This window comes from Entelurus aequoreus, linkage group LG20, assembly GCF_033978785.1.
Source record: "Entelurus aequoreus isolate RoL-2023_Sb linkage group LG20, RoL_Eaeq_v1.1, whole genome shotgun sequence".
NCBI classification, from domain to species: Eukaryota; Metazoa; Chordata; class Actinopteri; order Syngnathiformes; family Syngnathidae; genus Entelurus; species Entelurus aequoreus.
Window position 1 is genome coordinate 26,931,329 of NC_084750.1, and position 23,296 is coordinate 26,954,624.

Genomic DNA, 23,296 nt, shown 5'->3' on the forward strand with positions numbered 1-23,296 from the left:
GAGCCCGAATAGAAAACGCTCTTTAGCCCGCAGAATTTTTTTGGGCTCTGGGAAGCACTAATAAGCCGGAGTTCTTTGAACGCAGATTTCTTGCCGGGACATATGGTACAATACAATCGGCAAGATAGGCAGGAGCTTGACCGTGTAGTATTTTATACGTAAGTAGTAAAACCTTAAAGTCACATCTTAGGTGCACAGGAAGCCAGTGCAAGTGAGCCAGTATAGGCGTAATATGATCAAACTTTCTTGTTTTTGTCAAAAGTCTAGCAGCCGCATTTTGTACCAACTGTAATCTTTTAATGCTAGACATAGGGAGGCCCGAAAATAAAACGTTACAGTAATCGAGACGAGATGTAACGAACGCATGGATAATGATCTCAGCGTCGCTTGTGGACAAAATGGAACGAATTTTAGAGATATTACGGAGATGAAAGAAGGCCGTTTTAGTAACACTCTTAATGTGTGACTCAAACGAGAGAGTTGGGTCGAAGATAATACCCAGATTCTTTACCGAGTCGCCTTGTGTAATTGTTTGGTTGTCAAATGTTAAGGTGGTATTATTAAATAGATGTCGGTGTTGAGCAGGACCGATAATCAGCATTTCCGTTTTCTTAGCGTTGAGTTGCAAAAAGTTAGTGGACATCCATTGTTTAATTTCATTAAGACACGCCTCCAGCTGACTACAATCCGTGTATGTGTGTATATATATATATATATATATATATATATATATATATATATATATATATATATATATATATATATATATATATATAAAAATAATGTATGTATATATTTATATGTATATAAATGTATATTTTTTTGTTTTTATCAAACAAAAAAATAATAGTCCATATGCTGCTAAATTTCCTTTAACTCTGACTCATATTCTTGTCCAGTAGTGCTGAGTGGGCAATTGCTGACGCTAAATTTGCATGTGTATTAAAATTGCCTCCCAAACGAACGCTCACGCCTGGGACTCGGTTCTGATCGTTCACCTGAAAGAGCCTTTCCAAAGACTCGATTCGTTCGCGAACGTCACATCTCTAATCGCAAACGGACACGTTATTACACATTAACATCAACACTGGCACTAGTTAGTGTCCGTAAAGAAAAGTGGACTCCGGAGCTGACCTGTAAAACAATAAAGTGATGACATTATCATACAGACATCAGACTTTATCAGAACAGATCTGCGCCTTCTCTCTTCACGCCAACAGTCAGCAGTAAAGCTCAGACAGCTACCCGGAAAGGAGGAGTATGTGCTCGGTGATAAACAGGGTGAACGCCGGTCAACGGTGCCTGGCCTTTACGCTCGGCCTCCGGAGGCGCACCGAAGGCTTGAGCACCATGACAGCCCAGAATGGACCCGTGTCTGCGGGCGTCAGAGCCCACAAAATGCCGCTAGGAGGAGGCAGTGCACGGTGGCACGGAACACAACCAAACAAAGCACTGCTCTTCAGACAGGTAACGTTCATGTTTATTTACATAATAGTAACGATACCGCGTATCGCATATTAACATATAACAATTATTTAGTCTAAACTTCTGACTTCCGGTCTCCGCTAGGCTACCTATGTGTTAGCCGTTAGCTTTAGCACTTAGCTCAGAGTCGTGACTTTAGAAGGGGCCAGTGCAGTCTGCACCATTCCAGCTTTTATCACTCCACCAGGTTGTAAAAGTGATGTGATTTTTTTGTTGACTTACGTCTGTAGCTGAACTTTCACTTAGTAAACTCGCCTGCTTTTATTTTGAAAGGGTTCAAAACATTGCCATCTATATTAAATATACGCTCGTCTGGTGTGAGGTACACCTGCACAGCCGAATGCGAATTCAATACAAACGTCTGCCTTCACAAATAAAAATGCATATTTTAAAAGGCACTCTCAGAAAAGTATTGATTCAAAAATATTAGTTTTTGTGGCTGGAGGTTGAGGAGGGCATTTTTGATATTTTTCACTTTCAATACAAATGTATTTTTTTGTTTGTTACCTTGAGGACTCCCAAAGACCCGGAAGTGTTTAAGTCATAACATTTGTCAAAATAAGTTATATAATTGTATTATAATTTTTTTTATTCAACGCTTACATCTCTATAGATTGACTTCAGGTCTGTTTATTTATCAATAGATTATGTTTTTAGCATTTTTTTTTTGTCAACACCATGTTTTGTTTTGGCAAAAAAACACAAAATATGCAATAATTCCTCACAAAAATATTTCAAATTGGAATAATTGATGTGAAATAATTAGAGCCTTAAATAGGTTAATCGGCGTGGCGAAGTTGGTAGAGTGGCCGTGCCAGCAATCGGAGGGTTGCTGGTTACTGGGGTTCAATCCCCACCTTCTACCATCCTAGTCACGTCCGTTGTGTCCTTGGGCAAGACACTTCACCCTTGCTCCTGATGAGTGCTGGTAGCGCCTTGCATGGCAGCTCCCGCCATCAGTGTGTGAATGTGTGTGTGAATGGGTGAATGTGGAAATACTGTCAAAGCGCTTTGAGTACCTTGAAGGTAGAAAAGCGCTATACAAGTATAACCCATTTATCATTTATAATAATTTACAATACCTATCCATCCATTTTCTACCGCTTGTCCCTTTCGGGGTGGCGGGGGGTGCTGCAGCCTATCTCAGCTGCATTCGGGCGGAAGGCGGCGTACACCCTGGACAAGTCGCCACCTCATCGCAGGGCCAACACAGATAGACAGATAACATTCACACTCACATTCACACACTAGGGCCAATTTTAGTGTTGCCGATCAACCTATCCCCAGGTGCATGTCTTTGGAGGTGTGAGGAAGCCGGATTACCCGGAGGAAACCCACGCAGTCACGGGGAGAACATGCAAACTCCACACAGAGAGATCCCGAGCCTGGGATTGAACTCAGGACCTTCGTATTGTGAGGTACATGCCCTAACCACCGTGCTGCCCCATTTACAATACCATTTTGATTAATTATTCTTGTTGAGCCGTGACCTTTTTTTAAATAAAATAAAAAAATCCTATTAACTTTTTTTGGGGATCAAAAAGGCCCCACTTATTAAAGTGTTAAAAATAAATCATACATTTTTGTTTACTTTCAACACTTAAAGGTGCCACATGTAATAATGTGGCTAGAAATGGTACTGCAATCAAGGTCAAAATTCTCTAGTCCCCTCCCACTCTCCATGACTGAGGTTGCCAGATACGCAGCCGACCCAGAATCCTACTCCAAGGAACTTCACATGGCGATCGACAAGTCCTACGCTGTCGATTTCTCTTGTTTATGCTTCTTGCAAGATGGTTTACTAAGTAATTATGCCACATTTTACTGATGTCGATTAGCCAAATGTATTTGTAAAGTGACACAGCAATATTTATGTCGGAAGTCGGGACAGATTGTTGGCATTACCCTGCTAAAATGTCTAGTTTGACCGCACAGACCACCATCGAAATAATTACAGTATTTTTCGGATTATAAATCGCTCCGGAGTATAAGTCGCACCGGCCGAAAATGCATAATAAAGAAGGAAAAAAACATTTATAAATCGCACTGGAGTATGTCGCATTTTTTGGGGAAATTTTTTGCCAGTCCTTTACAAGTTTCTCGCTTACTCCAAACTTAATTTCTGCTGCTCGATTGCTGTTTTCTGTTGCATATTTCACTACTTCCAGCTTGTAACCTGCAGTATATGATTTCCTTTTCTGTGCCATTTTTGTTCAGCCCTTCTCAGTTTTTATAAGTTACCGCCAATGTTGAAATGATCAATTTTCATAGGTACGGAAGTAATAGCAGGTAGCATCTTTTTTTTCACAAAGCACTTCTGCCATGACCCGCCCCCGCCGTATTTTTATTGGTTGACGTGTGTGTGTGACGATTGCTGATATACGCCTAGTCTCTTACGTGAATGATATAAATAATGTTATTCGATATTTTACGATAATGTGTTAATAATTTCGAACATAAGTCGCTCCAGAGTATAAATCGCACCCCCGGCCAAACTATGAAAAAAACTGTGACTTATAATCCGAAAAATACGGTATATATAATGATATATAATACATTATATATCGCATAGGTCTACATTGATTTTTATTCATTATAACTTTTTGAGGAATGACAGTTTTTAAGAAAAAGAACAGCCTGCATGGCAGCTTTGTGTTATTCGAGTCAACATTGCAACTTTTTTCATTACATTTCACCTGTTTGTTCTTTCATTCCATTTAATTTTTTTTGAAGAAGCATTTCTAGAATGCACCGCGGGTCGTTGAAAAATTACCTGTGGGCTGCAAAATTTTTGTTAGTTTTTAAGCCTAAATACATCCATTCACTCGTCTGTCGCCACACTGTTTCCGCTTGTAGGTGCTCTGTGTGTGTGTGTGTGTGTGTGTGTTGACTCGCATGCACCTCGGCTCATATTACCGGCAATGGTATGTATGAAAAAAAGTACAGGTATTTTTCAAAGGTACTGCGGTACTCTCTTTGAAATTTTCTTGTAATCAGACAATATTTTCGGTATATTTAGATGGAATCTTTACCTGTACTGCGGTACTTTTTAACGTACAACCCCACTAAACTCACGACACACTTTTGTGATTAATTATTAACAATGAATCCCACCCTTGTGTGGAAGCTGTTTGAATCAGACAGCAACACCTACACTTACCTTCTGGCTGACAACGAGACCAAGGAGGCCATCCTCATCGACCCCGTATTGGAGACCATCGACAGAGACCTGAAGCTCATCCAAGAACTGGGGCTCCATCTACAAGTAGCAGGTCCGTACCCAGCTTCGGTTGTGATGTTTTTTTCTTCTTCCTGGAGTCCAGTTCAAACAGAACGCTAGTAACCTGGTGCTGGCGTGTTTCCAGTGAACACTCACTGCCATGCAGACCACATCACCAGCACGGGGCTGATGAAGACCAGGTTAGCCGGGCTCAAGAGTGCCATCTCCAAATTCAGTGGCGCCTCAGCAGATATCCTCCTGTCTGAGGGAGACAAGATCGCCTTTGGAAAACATGTAAGAGACTAATGCAGATAGGCCGCAGCAGTACAAACAGGACATTATAGGCAGGAAGTTATGGTCTGTGGTTTTCAGTATCTGACTGTGAGAGAAACACCGGGACACACCGACGGCTGTATGACGCTGGTGACGCAGGACCAAGGCATGGCTTTCACCGGGGACGCTTTGCTCATCCGAGGCTGCGGCAGGACAGACTTCCAGCAAGGTTAAACTACACTACCACAATCCCTGCCGTTTTTGTTGCGTTTAAATGTGTTACCGAAATGGGGTACTGAGGCATTATGGGTTGTAGTACTTGGTAGAATGCAGGAAAGTTGGGCCGCATAAATAGGCTGCAAAATAAATTTAGGTCAGGACTAGAGATGTCCGATATATCGGCCGATGAATGCTTTAAAATGTAATATCGGAAATTATCGTTATCGTTTTTTTATTATCGGTACCTGTTTTTTTTATTTTTATTAAATCAACATAAAAAACACAAGATACACGTACAATTAGTGCACCAACCCAAAAAACCTCCCTTCCCCATTTACACTCATTCACACAAAAGGATTGTTTCTTTCTGTTATTAATATTCTGGTTCCTACATTATATATCAATATATATCAATACAAGGGATACAGTCCGTAAGCACACATGATTGTGCGTGCTGCTGGTCCACTAATAGTACTAACCTTTAACAGTTAATTTTACTCATTTTCATTAATTACTAGTTTCTATGTTGCTGTTTTTATATTGTTTTACTTTCTTTTTTTATTCAAGAAAATGTTTTTAATTTATTTATCTTATTTTATTTTATTAATTTAAAAAAAAAGGACCTTATCTTCACCATACCTGGTTGTCCAAATTAGGCATAATAATGTGTTAATTCCACGACTGTATATATCGGTATCGGTTGATATCGGTATCGGTAATTAAAGAGTTGGACAATATCGGAATATCGGATATCGGCAAAAAGCCATTATCGGACATTCCTAGTCAGGACTGTTTTGGTGATAATTATTCAAATATGAACAATCTCCACATTGTTTTGGTGTGAGGTTCCCCACACTGGTAAAGTTAGCGCAAACCTGTAGCTTCCTCATTAGCATTTTGGATTTCGGGTTATTTCCTGTCATCCGGAATGATGTCGAAATTCGCAAAAAGTACCGTATTTCCCGCACTATAGACACACTGGGATATAAGCCGCATCCACTAAAGTTTGGAGGTACAGTTTTTGTTTTTTTTACAAATATTAGCCGCAACAGACTATAAGCCACAGATATATACGTGGTGAAATGAGTTAGCTACACAGTAATACACTGTACTGCCAAAAGTATTTGGCCAGCCATCCAAATGATGAGAATCAGGTGTCCTAATCACTTGGCCCGGCCACAGGTGTATAAAATCAAGCACTTAGGCATGGAGACCGTTTCTACAAACATTTGTGAAAGAATGGGCCGCGCTCAGTGATTTCCAGCGTGGAACTGTCATAACATGCCACCTGTGCAACAAACCCAGTCGTGAAATTTCCTCGCTCCTAATTATTCCAAAACCAACTGTCGGCTTTATTATAAAAAATGAAAGAGTTTGGGAAAAAACTCTGGTGGTGGTGTAAACCACGTCGCCACTAGACTCTAGAGCAGTGGAGACACCTTCTCTGGAGTGATGAGTCACGCTTTTCCATCTGGCAATCTGATGGACGAGTCTGGGTTTGGAGGTTGCCAGGAGAACGCTACATTTCGGACTGCATTGTGCCGAGTGTGAAAATTGGTGGAGGAGGAATTATGGTGTGGGGTTGTTTTTCATGTCCACAAAGACATAGATGACAGAGTCTGGTGTGGATGAACTTGACTGGCCTGCACAGAGTCCTGACCTGAACCCGATAGAACACCTTTGGGATGAATTAGAACGGAGACTGAGAGCCAGGCCTTCTCGACCAACATCAGTGTGTGACCTCACCAATGCGCTTTTGGAAGAATGGTGGAAAATTCCTATAAACACACTCCGTGTCCTTGTGGACAGCCTTCCCAGAAGAGTTGAAGCTGTAATAGCTGCAAAAGGTGGACCCACATCATATTGAACCCTATGGGTTAGGAATGGGATGGCACTTCATGTTCATACGTAAGTCAAGGCAGGTGGCCAAATACTTTTGACAATATAGTGTATTTTGTAACTGTTTCCAAAGGGTGTTTGTAACACGGCAGTAAAACGGCTGATCAAACAAAACGGAAGTCATCGTCATATACCCACTAGCTGCGGATGCTAGCTCTCCAATCAGCTAAACAATAACTCCACGGTGACGTTTTGGTGAATATACTGAGGAATTTATGAAACTGAAACAATACAAAAAGATTGCCATTGTAAGTTAATAATACTAACACAGACACTTGTAAATGTGTTAGCATATTAGCTAATGCTAACAACGCTAGCGTCATTACATTACGATAGCATGTACAAATGTGCATGAAAACACTCCTACAGACATCACACATAAGACGGGTTAATAAATAAGAATTGTTTTAGTTACATTGTAAAACTTACAAACGTTGCTTAGAGTGATTAATGAAGACTATACGAGCAGAAACGTTATGGACAGCTAGAAGACTAAACGCCACTTCAATTTCCGGCTGAAAGCACTAAGTGGAAGGACACTGCAGCACCTGCAATGAGCAAATTCGTCCAAAAGATGGCGCTATAGCACAAAAAATAAAACACCCTCTGTGTTTTTGCTTGTTTTTTTTATTTAATAAAATCATAGGCTCCAGCACCCCCCGCGAATCTGAAAAGGACAAGTGGTAGAAAATGAATGGATTTTTTATTATGGCCATCAGCCAAGAAAAATCCATAAATTTGCCTCTTCGTCTTATAAGCCACAGGGTAGAAAGTGTAGGAAAAAAAGTAGCGGCTTAGGACAGAGGGGCAATGACAGGAAACGGCAACCAAAATAAGAGCGCTGGATGGCAACAAGCACAGAACACAGGGAAAGACAATCATTACCAAACTGTCAGTGGGCAGGCCTGACACAGACCAGTGTGGTCTGTAAATGATGCAAGGCAAGAGCGCTAATACCACGCCGCCTTAGCGTGCTCACCCTTTAGAGCACCGCTGTAACTTCCTGGCACTACACCTGCAGAAAACGTTTTTTCTCAGGTTTCTCTATGTGTACGTTTTCACACTTTGCACTATTTTCTTACACTTTATGAAGCATTCCTTATTTTTACACCTTCATTTTAAAAGTTATTGTTAAGTGCTCAATGTGATATTACAATTTTGTTGACATTGTTTGAGTGTTTTCCATGCTTGTGTTGACATTTCCTTTTTGCCTTGATAGCTGAGGGGATTATGTTTACTTTTCATATATTTTAGGCCCAATAGTAGTGTTTGTTTTTGTAATGCCACCGAATGGACAGAAGGGGTCACTATTGCTTTCATAGCTTCTTCCTGGCTCTTCTCTGTCCACCTCAGGTTGCGCCGAAAGGCTCTACCGGTCAGTTCATGAGAAGATATTCACCCTGCCGGACCAGTGCCTCATCTACCCAGCACATGACTACTTAGGTATGCTGAGTCAGCACTTCTGGTTTCCACCTTTTTCATTTCGCAATGCAGTATATTTTGCCAGGATGGCGTCACGCAGCGTGTTCCATGTTGACACTCGGTAAGCAGAGCATGTCGATTGTTGCAGGTCAGACGGCGTCGACTGTCGGTGAGGAGCGCACGTTTAACCCTCGCCTGACCAAGAGCCTGGAGGAGTTTTTGAGCATCATGGACAATTTGAATCTCCCAAAGCCTTCCAAAATAGGTAGAAGACTCTTTCCCCCAACATGATGATCTCTTCGAGCCCTCACATTATTTGAACTCTGAAATCCTCTTCTTTCCGCAGATATTTCAGTGCCTGCTAATCTGCTCTGCGGCGTTCATGAAGTTTAAATTTCCCTCGCAAGAAAAAGCGAGAGCACACTATAATTAATGCATAGTAAGATGTTTATTTTTTAAAGAAAATACTGCTAATCTCCTGCATGTGTGTTGTATGTATGTATGTACATTTAAATTGCAACTGCACTTTTTTGAAATTTTGCCTTCACAATCCTCATGTACGACAACAACACATGTTTTAATCCATTCTAAATCGTAAAATACGGTAAGTAAGAGGTGGCTAACAATGCAGTTAACTGGAATACACTATTCCGCCCATGAAGCCCTCTAAAAATGTGCTAACAATACTCCATTTACACGTCGTCACCTGAATATTAACCAAGTATTAGCGATATTCTTATTCTAAGCGCTAACTCAGACAAACTATTTTTTAGCTGCCCCCACAGCTTATGCTGCTATAGTGACATTGAGCGGCTGCGTGGCCTCTGAATCGGTGAAAGCTAATTCTAGATTATAAATCATGCCTCTCACCTGGATAGTAGAAGGTTGTGGACATAAACCCACAAGTTGGTCAACTTTGACATCCCACTTAGACCCGCAGATGGCGAGAAAGACACGAAAATACGCTAGATTGCAGCACTTTTCTTTAAACTTTCGTGATGATTATGATTAATTCTTAATTCTTTGTATTTTTGCCATAAAAAACAGGGTTTTGACAAAGACGACATACAATATAAAAAACAACAACTTTATAGCAAGCGTTGAATAAAAAAAAATAGGATATGACATTTTTAACATTTTTATGACTGACACCCTCAAAGGACCAAATTTAAGAGAAGTCCCAAAAGATTAAAAACAAATCTATATGTTGAAAATGTTTAGATTTTTCAGTGGAAACAGTTTGCACAGCACTGATTTACAGCGTGGCTGAACCGTCCGTGTTAGCAACACTTCACCGACACGACCTGAAAGACGGGTTTCTTCGGAAGGGGAGTGCCGTGCCCTGACACACACCGATCGGCTACAAACCAGCTTTTTGTGAGCTTTCAAAGGCGTATTTTCCGTTACTGAAAATTGTGGTCACATTTCAAGTCTTGCCCCCTTGGGAGACTTAGTGATTCGAGTGCACTTGTGTCCAAAGGAATGCGCTCCTATCCTTGAAAGAAGATAAGGTTTAAGAGTGGGACACATTCATTGTGTGGCGGCTGTGGAGAAGGACAACTTTACTGTAGGGGACAACCCTTCTTGTCTTCTAGTTGTACCCATTACCTGAAGATATACGGCGCCCTCCATTATGCTTCTGCAGCTGGGCAGTGTCAATGCCAGCTTCTCTCCTCCCACCCATCTGCCAGCCACATGTCACTGGAAACCATCTGTTTCACTTTCAGCTCACTGGACAAGTGGCCCCTATAGAGGGTTCCATGCAGCACTGGTCGACAACACCCAAGGCCTGATACCTGTTGGTATTTTAATCTGCCGGGGTCTATAATCCCAATGTGTTGCATACGGTACTTACCCATTGATTGGTCATTGGTGGCCTGTGTAGAAGATGTGAGCATGTAAAGATCCACTCAAAGTAACCTGGTGGGTCCAAAGTGCGGCCACATTCGAAGAACACTGTAAAACATAAGGAGTAAATGATCAAAAAAGGGAAACGTAACGATAAAAAGTTGTAATGTTGACTCTGATAACACAAAGCTGCCATGCAGGCTGTTTTTTCTTTCAAACTGCCATTGCTCAAAAAATAATAATGAATCAAAATCAAAGTTGTTATGAATTATTGACCCATTCAATGCTGCCATTACATATCACATTGAAATATTTTTTGGGGAAAATATTGCATATTTTCCGTGTTTGCCATAAAAAAAGTAGGTTTTTTGGGGCAAAAAATGGCATAAAACATACAAAAAAACTTTAAAAAAAAAATTATTATAACTTCAACGTTGAAATATTTTGTGTGTTTGCCATAAGAAACTAAGTTTTCTTGGACAAAAATGGCATAAAATAAACAAAAATAAATATTAAAAAATATACTTATAATCAACACATAGATCTGATTCTGAAGGTAATCTAAAGACTTAGGTGTTAAAATAATAAAAAATACAATTACAATTTATTTTTAGGACTTGCATGAGTTGGGCCCTTCTGGATATTTTGTGTGTTTGCCATAAAAAACTAAGTTTTCTTGGACAAAAATTGTATAAAAAATACAAAATATATATATTTTTTAATTATTATAATTTCCACGTTGAAATATTTTGTGTGTTTGCGTTAAAAACTACGTTTTCTTGGACAAAAATGGCATAAAATAAACAAAATACATTAAAAAATATATACTTATAATCTGAAGGTAATATAAAGAGTTGGGCATTAAAATAAAACAATAAATAAAAAAATATTTATTTTTAGGACTTGTATGAGTGGGGCACTTGTGGATCCCCCAAAATTTTTTGTGGGATTTTTTTAATTTGTATTTATTGCTCAAAAAATAATGAATCAAAATCAAAGTTGTTATGAATTATTGACCCATTCAAGGCTGAAATTACATATCACATATTTAAATATTTTTTGGAGAATTTATAGCATATTTAGTGTGTTTGCCATAAAAAACTTATGTTGTTTTTTTTTGATAAAAAGGGCATAAAACATAGAAAAAAAACATTTTTTTAAAATTATTATAATTTCCACGTTGAAATATTTTGTGTGTTTGCCATAAGAAACTAAGTTTTCTTGGACAAAAATGACATAAAATAAAAAATATTAAAAAATATACTTATCAACAGATAGATCTTAAGGTAATCTAAAGACTTAGGTGTTAAAAAATAATAATTATGATTTATTTTTAGGACTTGTATGCGTGGGGCCCTTCTGGATATTTTGTGTTTGCCATAAAGAACTACGTTTTCTGGGACAAAAAGGGCATAAAACATACAATTTAAAAAAAAGTATTACTTACATCGATGGATAGATCTGAAGTAAATCCAGGGACTGAGGCGTTGAAAAAAAATGTATGACTTATTTTTAGGATTTTTATAAGTGGATCCCCAAGAATTTTAGTGGGATTTTTCTTTTAAAACTGTCATTGCTCAAAAAATAATAATGAATCAAAATAAAAGTTATGAATTATTGACCTATTTAAGGCTCCAATTATTTCACATCAAAATTTCCACGTTGAAATATTTTGTGTTTGCCATAAAAAAATAAGTTTTCTTGGACAAAAATGACATAAAATTATCAAAAATAAATATTAAAAAATATACTTATAATCAACAGATAATCTAAATACTTAGATTACCTTTTTAAACGCTTGTATGAGTGGGGCCTTTCTGGATCCCCAAGAATTTTAGTGGGATTTTTTTTTTTTAAGTCATTGCTCAAAAAATAATAATGAATTAAAATCAATGTTATGAATTATTGACATATTTAAGGCTCTAATTACATATCACATATTAAAATATTTTTTGGGGACAATATTGCATATTTTGTGTGTTTGCTTGGGCAAAAATGGCATACAACATGCAAAAAACATTTATAAAGGGTATTACTTACACCGACGGATAGATCTGAAGTAAATCTAGAGACTGAGGCCTTGAAAAAAAAAATGTATGACTTATTTTTAGGATTTTTATGAGTAGGGCCTTTTTGAATCCCCAAGAATTTTAGTGGGATTTTTCTTTTAAAACTGTCATTGCTCAAAAAATAATAATGAATCAAAATACAAGTTATGAATTACTGACCTATTTAAGGCTCCAAATATTTCACATAAAAATTGCCACCTTGAAATATTTTGTGTGCTTGACATAAAAAAAACTGTTTTCTTGGACGAAAATGGCATAAAATAAACAAAAATACATATTAAGATATACTTATAATCAACAGATATATCTGAAGGTAATTTATAGACTTAGGTGTTAAAAAAAATAAATAAAGATTTGTTTCAATGTTGTAGAATATTAGTTGGGAAATGACCAAACTTCGATGGTCAAATCAACGTCAGAACCCGACATTGATTCAACGTTGTCAAAAAGCATGTTGTTTTAACATTGTGTTTGTGTTGTAGAATATTGGTTGGGAAATGACCAAAATTCAATGATAAAATCAAAGTCAGAACCCAACATTGATTCGACGTCGTCAAAAGGCATGTTGTTTCATCATTATGTTTTTGTTGTAGAATATTGGTTGGTGAATGACCAAAATTCAACGGTCATATCAACATCACAACCTGACATTGAAGAACTGTTGTCAAAAAGCGTGTTTCTCCTTCTTGTACATGTAAAGGCGCTTTTGGAAAACACAAATCAATACCTTAAGAGAAGGCAACGGGCGATTGCAGCTATTTGGGATACAACACTTCGCAGACGGCAAGAGAACTTTCAAATGTCCGGGTCAGTTGTGAGTCTATTTAACGAAAAACTTTGTCCCTTCTTCCCGTGGATGTGATACAGTGTGACTATAAATATTGCTTAATGGATGTGACCGTGAAATGGCCAGGCAGCGTGCATGATGCCCGCATCTTCGCTAACTCCGCCATTAGCGCACAGCTGAAAGATGGATCCAGACAGTTTATCGCATTGTCTACTTTCTCATGTCTAATAAAGATTTGATTAATTTATGATGGCTCATGTGACTATAAATATTGCTTAATGGATGTGACCGTGAAATGGCCAGGCAGCGTGCATGATGCCCGCATCTTCGCTAACTCCGCCATTAGCGCACAGCTGAAAGATGGATCCAGACAGTTTATCGCATTGTCTACTTTCTCATGTCTAATAAAGATTTGATTAATTTATGATGGCTCAGGTGTGATTCACTACAATAGGGCATACTTCTCCGAATTCGGGAGATGGGGGTGGGGGGGGGGTTGAGGTGGGCGGGGTTTGGTGGTAGCGGGGGGTGTATATTGTAGCGTCCCGGAAGAGTTAGTGCTGCAAGGGGTTCTGGGTATTTGTTCTGTTCTTGTGTTACGGTGCGGATGTTCTCCCGAAATGTGTTTGTCATTCTTGTTTGGTGTGGGTTCACAGTGTGGCACATATTTGTAACAGTGTTAAAGTTGTTTTTACGGCAACCCTCAGTGGGACCTGTATGGCTGTTGATCAAGTATGCATTGCATTCACTTATGTGTGTGTAAAAGCCGCATATATTATGTGCCTGGGCCGGCACGCTTTTGGATAGGAGGAAAAGTGAACGTGACGACAGGATGTAGAGGACGCTAAAGGCAGTGCCATTAAGGTACGCCCCCAATATTTTTGTCCGGGTGGAAATCGGGAGAAATTCGGGAGGATGGTTGCCCCGGGAGATTTTCGGGAGGGGCACTGAAATTCGGGAGTCTCCCGGGAAAATCGGGAGCGTTGGTAAGTATGCAATAGGGCCCCACAGCACACCATTTTCTAGTTAATTGAAATACCACAACACTGGATATTGTTCAAAGGAGATACATTTTAATTTAAAAACTTGCACACAAAACACAGCAAACAAATGTAAAATGCACAGCAAACCGTTTACAATATAGCTCTTTTAAATAACTTCACAGTGAAGTAAAGTCATCTGGAAAGCTTGGAGCAGGACGCTTTTTTTTCTTTTTTTCCCCGCGCATGCGTACTAGGTCGCGTTGCGCCGGCGGACGGAGGGGGGAGAGGGTCTTAAATAGAGATGTCCGATAATATCGGGCTGTCGATATTATCGGCCGATAAATGCTTTAAAATGTAATATCGGAAATTATCGATATCGGTTCGGAAATTATCGGTATCGGTTTCAAAAAGTAAAATGTATGGCTTTTTAAAACGCCGCTGTATGTAGTGGTACACGGACGTAGGGAGAAGTGCAGGGCGCCAATACACCTTAAAGGCACTGCCTTTACGTGCCGGTCCAACCACATAATACCTACGGCTTTTCACACAAGTGAATGCAAGGCATACTTGCTCAACAGCCATACAGGTCACACTGAGGGTGACCGTATAAACAACTTTAACACTGTTACAAATATGCGCCACACTGTGAACCCACACCAAACAAGAATGACAAACACATTTCGGGAGAACATTCGCACAGTAACACAACATAAACACAACAGAACAAATACCCAGAACCCCTGGCAGCACTAACTCTTCCGGGATGCTACAATATACACCCCCGCTACTCCCCACTTCAACCACGCTCCCCCTCCAACCCCGCCCACTTCAACCTCCTCATGCTCTGTCAGGGAGAGCATGTCCCAAATTCCAAGCTGCTGTTTTGAGGCATGTAAAAAAAAATAATGCACTCTGTGACTTCAATAATAAATATGGCAGTGCCATGTTGGCATTTTTTTCCATAACTTGAGTTGATTTATTTTGGAAAACCTTGTTACATTGTTTAATACATCCAGCGGGGCATCACAACAAAATTAGGCATAATAATGTGTTAATTCCACGACTGTATATATCGGTATCGGATGATATCGGCATTGGTAATTAAGAGTTGGACAATATCGGATATCGGCAAAAAAGCCATTATCGGACATCTCTAATCTTAAACGGTGGCATTGTTGTGTGTAGACACCCAATAAGGTTAGGTGTGATTAAACGTTGTCAAAAAGCATGATGTTTCAACGTTGTATTTGTGTTGTTGAACATTGGTTGGTAAATGACCAAATGTCAATGGTCAAATCAACGTCAGAACCCGACATTGATTATACGTCGTCAAAAAGCATGTCGTTTCAACGTTGGATTTGTGTTGTAGAATATTGGTTGGAAAAAATGACCAAAATTCAATAGTCAAATCAACGCCAGAACCCAACATTGATTAAACGTCGTCAAAATGCATGTTGTTTCAATGTTGTATTTGTGTAAACGGGCCTTAAAGGCCTACTGAAATGACATTTTTTAAATTTAAACAGGGATAGCAGATCCATTCTATGTGTCATACTTGATCATTTCGCGATATTGCCATATTTTTTCTGAAAGGATTTAGTAGAGAACATCGACGATAAAGTTGCAACTTTTGGTCGCTGATAAAAAAAGCCTTGCCTGTACCGGAAGTAGCGTGACGTCAACAGTTGAAAGGCTCCTCACATTTTCCTATTGTTTTCAATGCAGCTAGAGAGATTCGGACAGAGAAAGCGACGATTACCCCATTAATTTGAGCGAGGATGAAAGATTTGTGGATGAGGAACGTTAGAGTGAAGGACTAGAATGCAGTGCAAGACATATCTTTTTTCGCTCTGACCGTAACTTGCGTACAAGCTGGCTCATTGGATTCCACACTCTCTCCTTTTTCTATTGTGGATCACGGATTTGTTTTTTAAACCACCTCGGATACTATATCCTCTTGAAAATGAGAGTCGAGAACGCAAAATGGACATTCACAGTGACTTTTATCTCCACGACAATACATCGGCGAAGCTCTTTAGCTACTGAGCTAACGTGATAGCATCGGGCTCAAATGCAGATAGAAACAAAATAAATAAATCCCTGACTGGAAGGATAGACAGAAGATCAACAATACTATTAAACCATGGACATGTAACTACACGGTTAATGCTTTGCAGTCTGGCGAAGGTTAACAATGCTGTTGCTAACGACGCCATTGAAGCTAACTTAGCAACCGGACCTCACAGAGCTATGCTAAAAACATTAGCTATCCACCTACGCCAGCCAGCCCTCATCTGCTCATCAACACCCGTGCTCACCTGCTTTCCAGCGATCGACGGACTTCACCCGATCACAGATGCGGTCGGCGAGACGGAGGAAGTTAAGGTGAGTTCGGCAGCTAGCGTGTCTGCTATCCATCTCTGTCCTCCTGTTTGTGTTGCTGTAGTCCGCCGCTAATACACCAATCCCACCTACAACTTTCTTCTTTGCAGACTCCATCGTTCATTAAACAAATTGCAAAAGATTCACCAACACAGATGTCCAGAATACTGTGGAATTTTGAGTTGAAAACAGAGTTTTTTGTATAGGATTCAATGTGTCCACATACTTCCCGTTTCATCGATTGACGTCACGCGCATACGTCATCATACATAGACATTTTCAACCGGAAGTTTAGCGGGAAATTTAAAATGGCACTTTATAAGTTAACCCGGCCGTATTGGCATGTGTTGCAATGTTAAGATTTCATCATTGATATATAAACTATCAGACTGCGTGGTCGGTAGTAGTGGGTTTCAGTAGGCCTTTAATGTCTCTGTGCGGCCTGGTAGCAAATGCGTCACGGACCGGTGCCGGCCCCCGGACCGGTGGTTGGGGACCACACTGCATTAGAGCATAAAGATCTCACTCACAGGTGCTTTTACACTAGCAATATTAGGCGCGGTCTTTTTCGATGTAAAATGTAATTGTGATAATAAATAATCATCTTGTGTTTGACGTGCTGGTGCTAAGGGGCCAGGGCACAATGACACATTAGTGTCAAGTCCCCAGAATAGCAACCACATTTTGAAAGCTGTACAGTAAATGGCGGCCATGTTTGTAGGGAAACGTCAACAAGACGCGCTTTGGTTGGTTTAAAAAAAAAAAAAAAAAGTTGGAGTTGGTTTCTCTGCCTCCTCCTTCCTGTGCCTTCCGGCTACGAGCTCACCTGTTGTCGCCGACTTCTCTGCCGCTTCTCCGGGGAGGGTTTCAATCACAACACGACGCTGCGAAGAAGAAAAGTGTCAGCGGTCGTCTCGTCCAGCGAGTCCACGCCGAGTTGGGAAGTGAGTATGCCTCTCAGAATGTCCCGCGAAGTTCACTGCTCCTTCTGTGAAAGTCTCCACACCTGAGAGAGGGACACTTCCAAAGGTGAGTTGTTGTTTAAAAAGTGGCTAACATGTCATGTTAATATTTCACTTTTATTCCTCCGTGCTGTCACTTTTTTTGTGTGTTTGTACTTGGTCACGTTATTTACCTTTTACACACAAATTGCACGGTCAGTGTGCGATTATTTTTATTTATCTCCTTATTTGTACGCTACTTGTTGGAAATGAAGATTTGAGCTGGGCTGAAAGTGACATTAGAACATTTTAATATCTTCAAGCAGACAAATCTATGTCTGATCCCTTTATCCCATGCTTGTCTACAGCAGTGCTTTTAAACCTTTTCTTTGAGCAGAGGCACATTTTTTTTCATTGAAAAAATCCGGAGGCACACCACCAGCAGAAAACATAAAAAAATGAAACTCAACAGTCGATATTGACAATAAAAAGTTGTTTTCGCAATTGTTGGATATGACTTTAAACCATAATCAACCATGCATCACTATAGCTCTTGTCTCAAAGTAGGTGTACTGTCACAACCTGTCACAGTTTTTTGGTGTTTTCCTATGTATAATGTTTTAGTTCTTATCTTGTGCTCCTATTTTGGTGGCTTTTCCTGTTTTGTTGGTATTTTCCTGTAGCAGTTTCATGTCTTCCTTTGAGCGATAATCCCCGCACCTGCTTTGTTTTAGCAATCAAGAATATTTAAGTAGTTTTTATCCTTCTTTGTGTGGACATTATTGATGTACTTTGTGGACGCCGCCTGCTTCACGCGCTGTAAGTCTGTTTTTGTTTACTTTGTAGCCAGTTCGGTTTTAGTTTTGTTTTGCATAGCCTTTTCTAATCTTCAATGCCTTTTCTTAGCGGCACTCGCCTTTTGTTTATTTTTGGTTTAAGCATTAGACACCTTTTTTACCTGCACGCTGCCGTCTGCATATTGGGATCACGACAAACCCTAGTCGTCGTTCCCGACATCTACAAAGCAATTAGCTACCTGCTGACACCTACTGATATGAAAGAGTTACGGTTACTTTGCCGAGATCTAGAGAGCACAGACACTAAACAACAGCACATTTTTTGCAAATTATAATTACTGGTTTGCAAAAATTTTTTTTAAACCCAATTAGGTGAAACTACATAATCTCCCATGGCACACCAGACTGTATTTCACGGTACACAGTGGTTGAAAAACACTGGTCTACAGCAGGGATAGTCAACTTCATTGTTTTTGCGGCCACATGTCCGGAAAGCTAGTTTTATTTTGTATAATCCGTAGAACCAGAGTCCTCTACAACAGGGGTTTTCAACCTTTTTGACCTCAGGGTCCAACTTTTCCACTACAGAGGGGCCACACTCATATATTAAAACTGAATTAGTAATTTTACACTTGATTTGAATTGTACTCATATATTTTATCTAATTTACTTACAGTTTACAACCTTGTCAAATGATATGAAACTGTGTTTATCATAAATATTATTTATTCAACATGTCAACAAGACATTGAAACATCGTTGAGCAACTCATAGTTAACGTCGAAACAACATGCTTTTTGACAACGTTTAATCAATGTCGGGTTCTGACGTTGATTTGACCATTGAATTTTGGTGATTTTTTCCCAACCAATATTCTACAACACAAATACAACGTCGAAACAACATGCTTTTTGACAACGTTTAAACAATGTCGGGTTCTGACGTTGATTTGACCATTGAATTTTGGTGATTTTTTCCCAACCAATATTCTACAACACAAATACAACGTTGAAACAACATGCCTTTTGACAACGTTTAATCAATGTTAGGTTCTGGCGTTGATTTGACTATTGAATTTTGGTCATTTTTTCCAACCAATATTCTACAACACAAATCCAACATTGAAACATGCTTTTTGACGACGTTTAATCAATGTCGGGTTCTGACGTTGATTGCACCATTGAATTTTGGTCATTTTTTCCAACCAATATTCTACAACACAAATCCAACGTTGAAACATGCTTTTTGATAACGTTTAATCAATGTCGGTTTCTGACATTGATTTGACCATTGACATTTGGTCATTTACCAACCAATGTTCTACAACACAAATACAACGTTGAAACAACATGCTTTTTGACAATGTTTAATCAATGAATTTTGGTCATTTTTTCCAACCAATATTCTGCAACACAAATACAACATTGAAACAACATGCTTTTTAACAACGTTTAATCAATATCGGGTTCTGACATTGATTTGACCATTGACATTTGGTCATTTACCAACCAATATTCTACAACACGAATACAACGTTGAAACAACATACTTTTTGACGACATTTATTCAATGTCAGGTTGTGACATTGATTTGACCATTGAAATTTGGTAATTTCCCAACACAACAACATGGATCCAACGTTAGACATCCCCGTTGTCTCAATATACAAATATAACTATTTTGTTTAGAAGTCAGTTTTGAAGGTCATGTATGTATAATCAACATTGTTTCAATGCCTTGTGCCAGCTGGGTTAGGCTTGGGTCAGGCTGATTAGAAAAATAAATACTAAACAAATATACTGCATAAGAAGAGACTCATAAATAACTGGCAAAACAACATTTACAAACAATTATGTTGTACTAAAATAAACAAAATTAATAAGGAATATGTGGTCTTAACTAAACTGCCAATAAATTAAAGTGGAAATGAAAATACAGCATCACCACTTTAATCATAATTTTTGCGCTTAAAAAACTTCTCTATGACTTTCGCTCCAGACGTCTTCTTTTTGTTTGATATTGTCATTACTGCCACAAGTGGTGGAAAAGTGTATTACAACTGAGAACCTCTACAAACCACACCTGAGGAACTGATTTTTTCGAGTAGGGGCGCCGTGGCCCCATGGTTAAAAAACACTGCTCTACAGTAGACATTTATTTTTGGTCTGTTTATTTTGTCAGTTACAGGAGCGCTCTGTAGTTTTTAAGGACTTTCTGCACAAAAGCTAATTAAAAATCATCCCTACGACAGCAACATTTAATTTTTTTTGTTGAACTGAGCACCCAGGCCACTAGTTGAACTGATGAGGACCTAAAAGAGGACCTAAAACGGAACCTTGAAGAACACCACTGGTACCTTGAAGAACACCACTGGTATAACTAAAGAAGTTCAACAAATGACTACTAACTGCATCTGAGGTAAACAAGCTAAAGCAACACCTTAGTTACATAAATCACATTCCGGAAAAAAAAGTGTAACTGCCAAAAAGGAGAGGACTTAAAGGGGTCCCTTGCGGAACGCCTCAGTTATGAAAATCCCAAGTTTCGACCCAAGGGTTTTATGTTTGGTTCAAATGTTAATGCAGGGATCTGCCAGTGTGTTTACAGAGGTCCAAGTTCCTCTATACAACAGGAGAACTCTCGTGGTACTAATGAATTAAAAACGTTACTTTTCGTTTTTTTAACGGGCATCATGCCGCGCTGTCGTCAGCTTGTGACATTGCTTGTAATACGAGCTGAGTCGCATGTTTGGCAACGCACACGCACAAAGTACTTACAAGTAGACACAGTGTGAAGACATAAAAGGCAGAAGGGACAAATTTTAGCTCCAAAACTAGCGATAAAGTTTAAGTATAAACACTGAAACGCCGCTTTACAAGAGGTGCTTTAAAACATAGCTCGCTAGCGGCTAACATCCATCCGCAGTGGGCAGCGTTTTAGCGACTTCTAAATCCCGAATCCTCGCCTCCATGGCGACAAATAAAGTTTCTTACAAGTATCATCCCTGCTGGATGAGGAATTACGAAACATGCTTCACTACACACCGTAGGAGGATGCAATATTTAATAGCTAGTGCTCCTCAATGTAAACAAATAGGTAGATCTATACAAACGGTACTTAAAGGGATGCCTCAAAGCACTCTCCTTCACATCAATCTTTATTGCAGACCTTAAGATCCATTAAACATAAAAACACGATACAAAACAATAAAACATTAAAAATAAAACATAAAGCCCAAATGTCAGTTTCTGACATACAAACATGTGTGCCAATGGTTCCACAGTCCAGATGAGTACCTAACAGAACTGCGGCCAGGGTTTGTTATCACTGTGATTATGTAATTTTCAGACTCAGATGCCCTACACAAAAACTTATACATGAGGTTGCGTAGCAACGCTGAGAAAGTGGGCACCCTAACACTAACAAACATCTGGCTTGCACTGGAGCTTCTTGGAATTCCCAGGAACAGCCTCATACAATCATTAGAAGCAACCTGCAGTTTCTGTATGCTTTTCTGCTTATACTTTACCCACATAACATTTCTTTCTCAGCATGTTGGCTTGGGCATACAGCATACGCCGCTGTCTGTATAGGTCGTCATCATCATCCAATAGATCAGTAATGATGTGCCCCAGATACTTAGTTTTATCACACATACTCAGCACCTGTCCTGAAAGATAGAACAAAGGAAAAGAGAGGTCCTTGTCTTCTCTTGTTCTACAGATCATGATGACACTCTTTTTGGCATTATATTTCACATCATATTTTAAACCATAATCTGTACATATATTCAGCAGCTGTTGGAAGCCAGCACTGCTAGGAGACAGGATGGCTAAATCATCCGCATACATAAAATGATTGACCACAGTATTACCAAGTACACATCCTGTTCTACAGGTATTGAGCTGTACAGATAGGTCATTCATATACAGATTGAAGAGGGCAGGGGAGAGAATTCCCCCCTGGCGTACCCCGTTCCCAACCTTTAATGTTGCTGAGCATTTATCACCCCATCTGATCTGCATGCTCTGATTAGCATACCAATATGACAGAATTCTGATGATACTATCAGGCACGCCCCTCTCTTTCAGTTTTAAAAAGAGTTTCTGATGGTTGACTCTATCAAAGTCTTTCGACGCGTCAATATAGCCGACTAAAACTGAGGAGTTCTTACCTTTATAAATATCAGTCACTTCTTTCAATGCATAGATACAAAGGTCAGTACCATGCTTAGTTTTAAAACCAAACTGATTGTCAGCAGTGGTAAGAAAAGCGCTTAAGCGGTCTAATAAAATTCTCTCAATAACTTTAGAAAGTATGCTTGCAAGTGCAATAGGCCTTGTCCTTGATGACCGGCACCAGAGTGACAGCCAGCATGGAGTCAGGCAGCAGCCCGTGTGACATCAGGCCTGTAAAACAGATGGAAAGCAGGATCGCTACTCTGGGGCTGGCATGTTTCAGGGGTTCTGCAGTTACATATATGATCAGGGCCACTGGCTTTATCATCAGCTAGCTGGGATATTGCCTGCAGCACCTCACTTGCAGTGACTCCAACAGCCTCACAGTTGTGGATGCTGCCTATATCAAAGGGGTCACTTTTCTCAGCTATGTTATCAGCTAAAGCTACACCCTCAATTGTGCATGGCAGCGGCATACTGCCTCGGTTCAATGTTTTCACCTCTTTCCAGAATCCACTGATATTGCAGTTAAGGAGTTTCTCAGCCAATGAGTCAGCTCTCATAGTGTGCTCATTTCGAATGACAAATCGAATGGCATATTTGTACCTAGAATGTGTTAGCTTCTTACGATCTAGTACTGGACCTAGTCTAGGTCTGCCAGCCAGAACCCATTCACTGAAAGCCTCCTTAGCCGCAGTGTAATGCACTTGAACATGTTTGTTCCAGCCTGGCTTCCCACTGGATTTCCTGTTCGTGCATGTAACATAAGGACTGCTAGCCTCACACAGGGTTT

At 39.6% G+C, this 23,296-nt stretch overlaps 2 protein-coding genes and 1 long non-coding RNA gene across 5 annotated transcripts in view; 2 read left to right on the forward strand and 1 right to left on the reverse strand.

The window, feature by feature from the left end:
* Positions 1–810: 810 nt before the first annotated feature.
* LOC133636144 (uncharacterized) lies at positions 811–17,583 on the reverse strand. The gene is made up of 3 exons (XR_009822178.1): positions 17,414–17,583; positions 10,374–10,474; positions 811–4,967 (listed from the first exon to the last, which is right to left on the reverse strand). It is a non-coding gene; the product is annotated as an uncharacterized LOC133636144 (long non-coding RNA).
* Positions 1,047–13,538, forward strand: ethe1 (ETHE1 persulfide dioxygenase). Its single transcript, XM_062029855.1, has 7 exons — positions 1,047–1,467; positions 4,613–4,757; positions 4,851–4,999; positions 5,078–5,207; positions 8,450–8,539; positions 8,667–8,783; positions 8,865–13,538. Exons 1-7 carry the CDS (start codon positions 1,261–1,263, stop codon positions 8,909–8,911), a joined length of 885 nt encoding a protein of 294 aa, XP_061885839.1. The 5' UTR covers positions 1,047–1,260; the 3' UTR covers positions 8,912–13,538.
* The window catches only part of phldb3 (pleckstrin homology-like domain, family B, member 3), a 75,970-nt gene continuing 69,835 nt past the window's right edge, over positions 17,162–23,296 (forward strand). For 2 of the 3 annotated variants that reach the window (XM_062029851.1, XM_062029853.1), the window contains exon 1: positions 17,163–17,616. The gene's annotated coding sequence lies outside the window, so the exon portion shown is untranslated. Of the gene's footprint in view, positions 17,617–23,296 lie in introns of all 3 variants that reach the window. The other variant, XM_062029852.1, reaches the window with a different exon arrangement.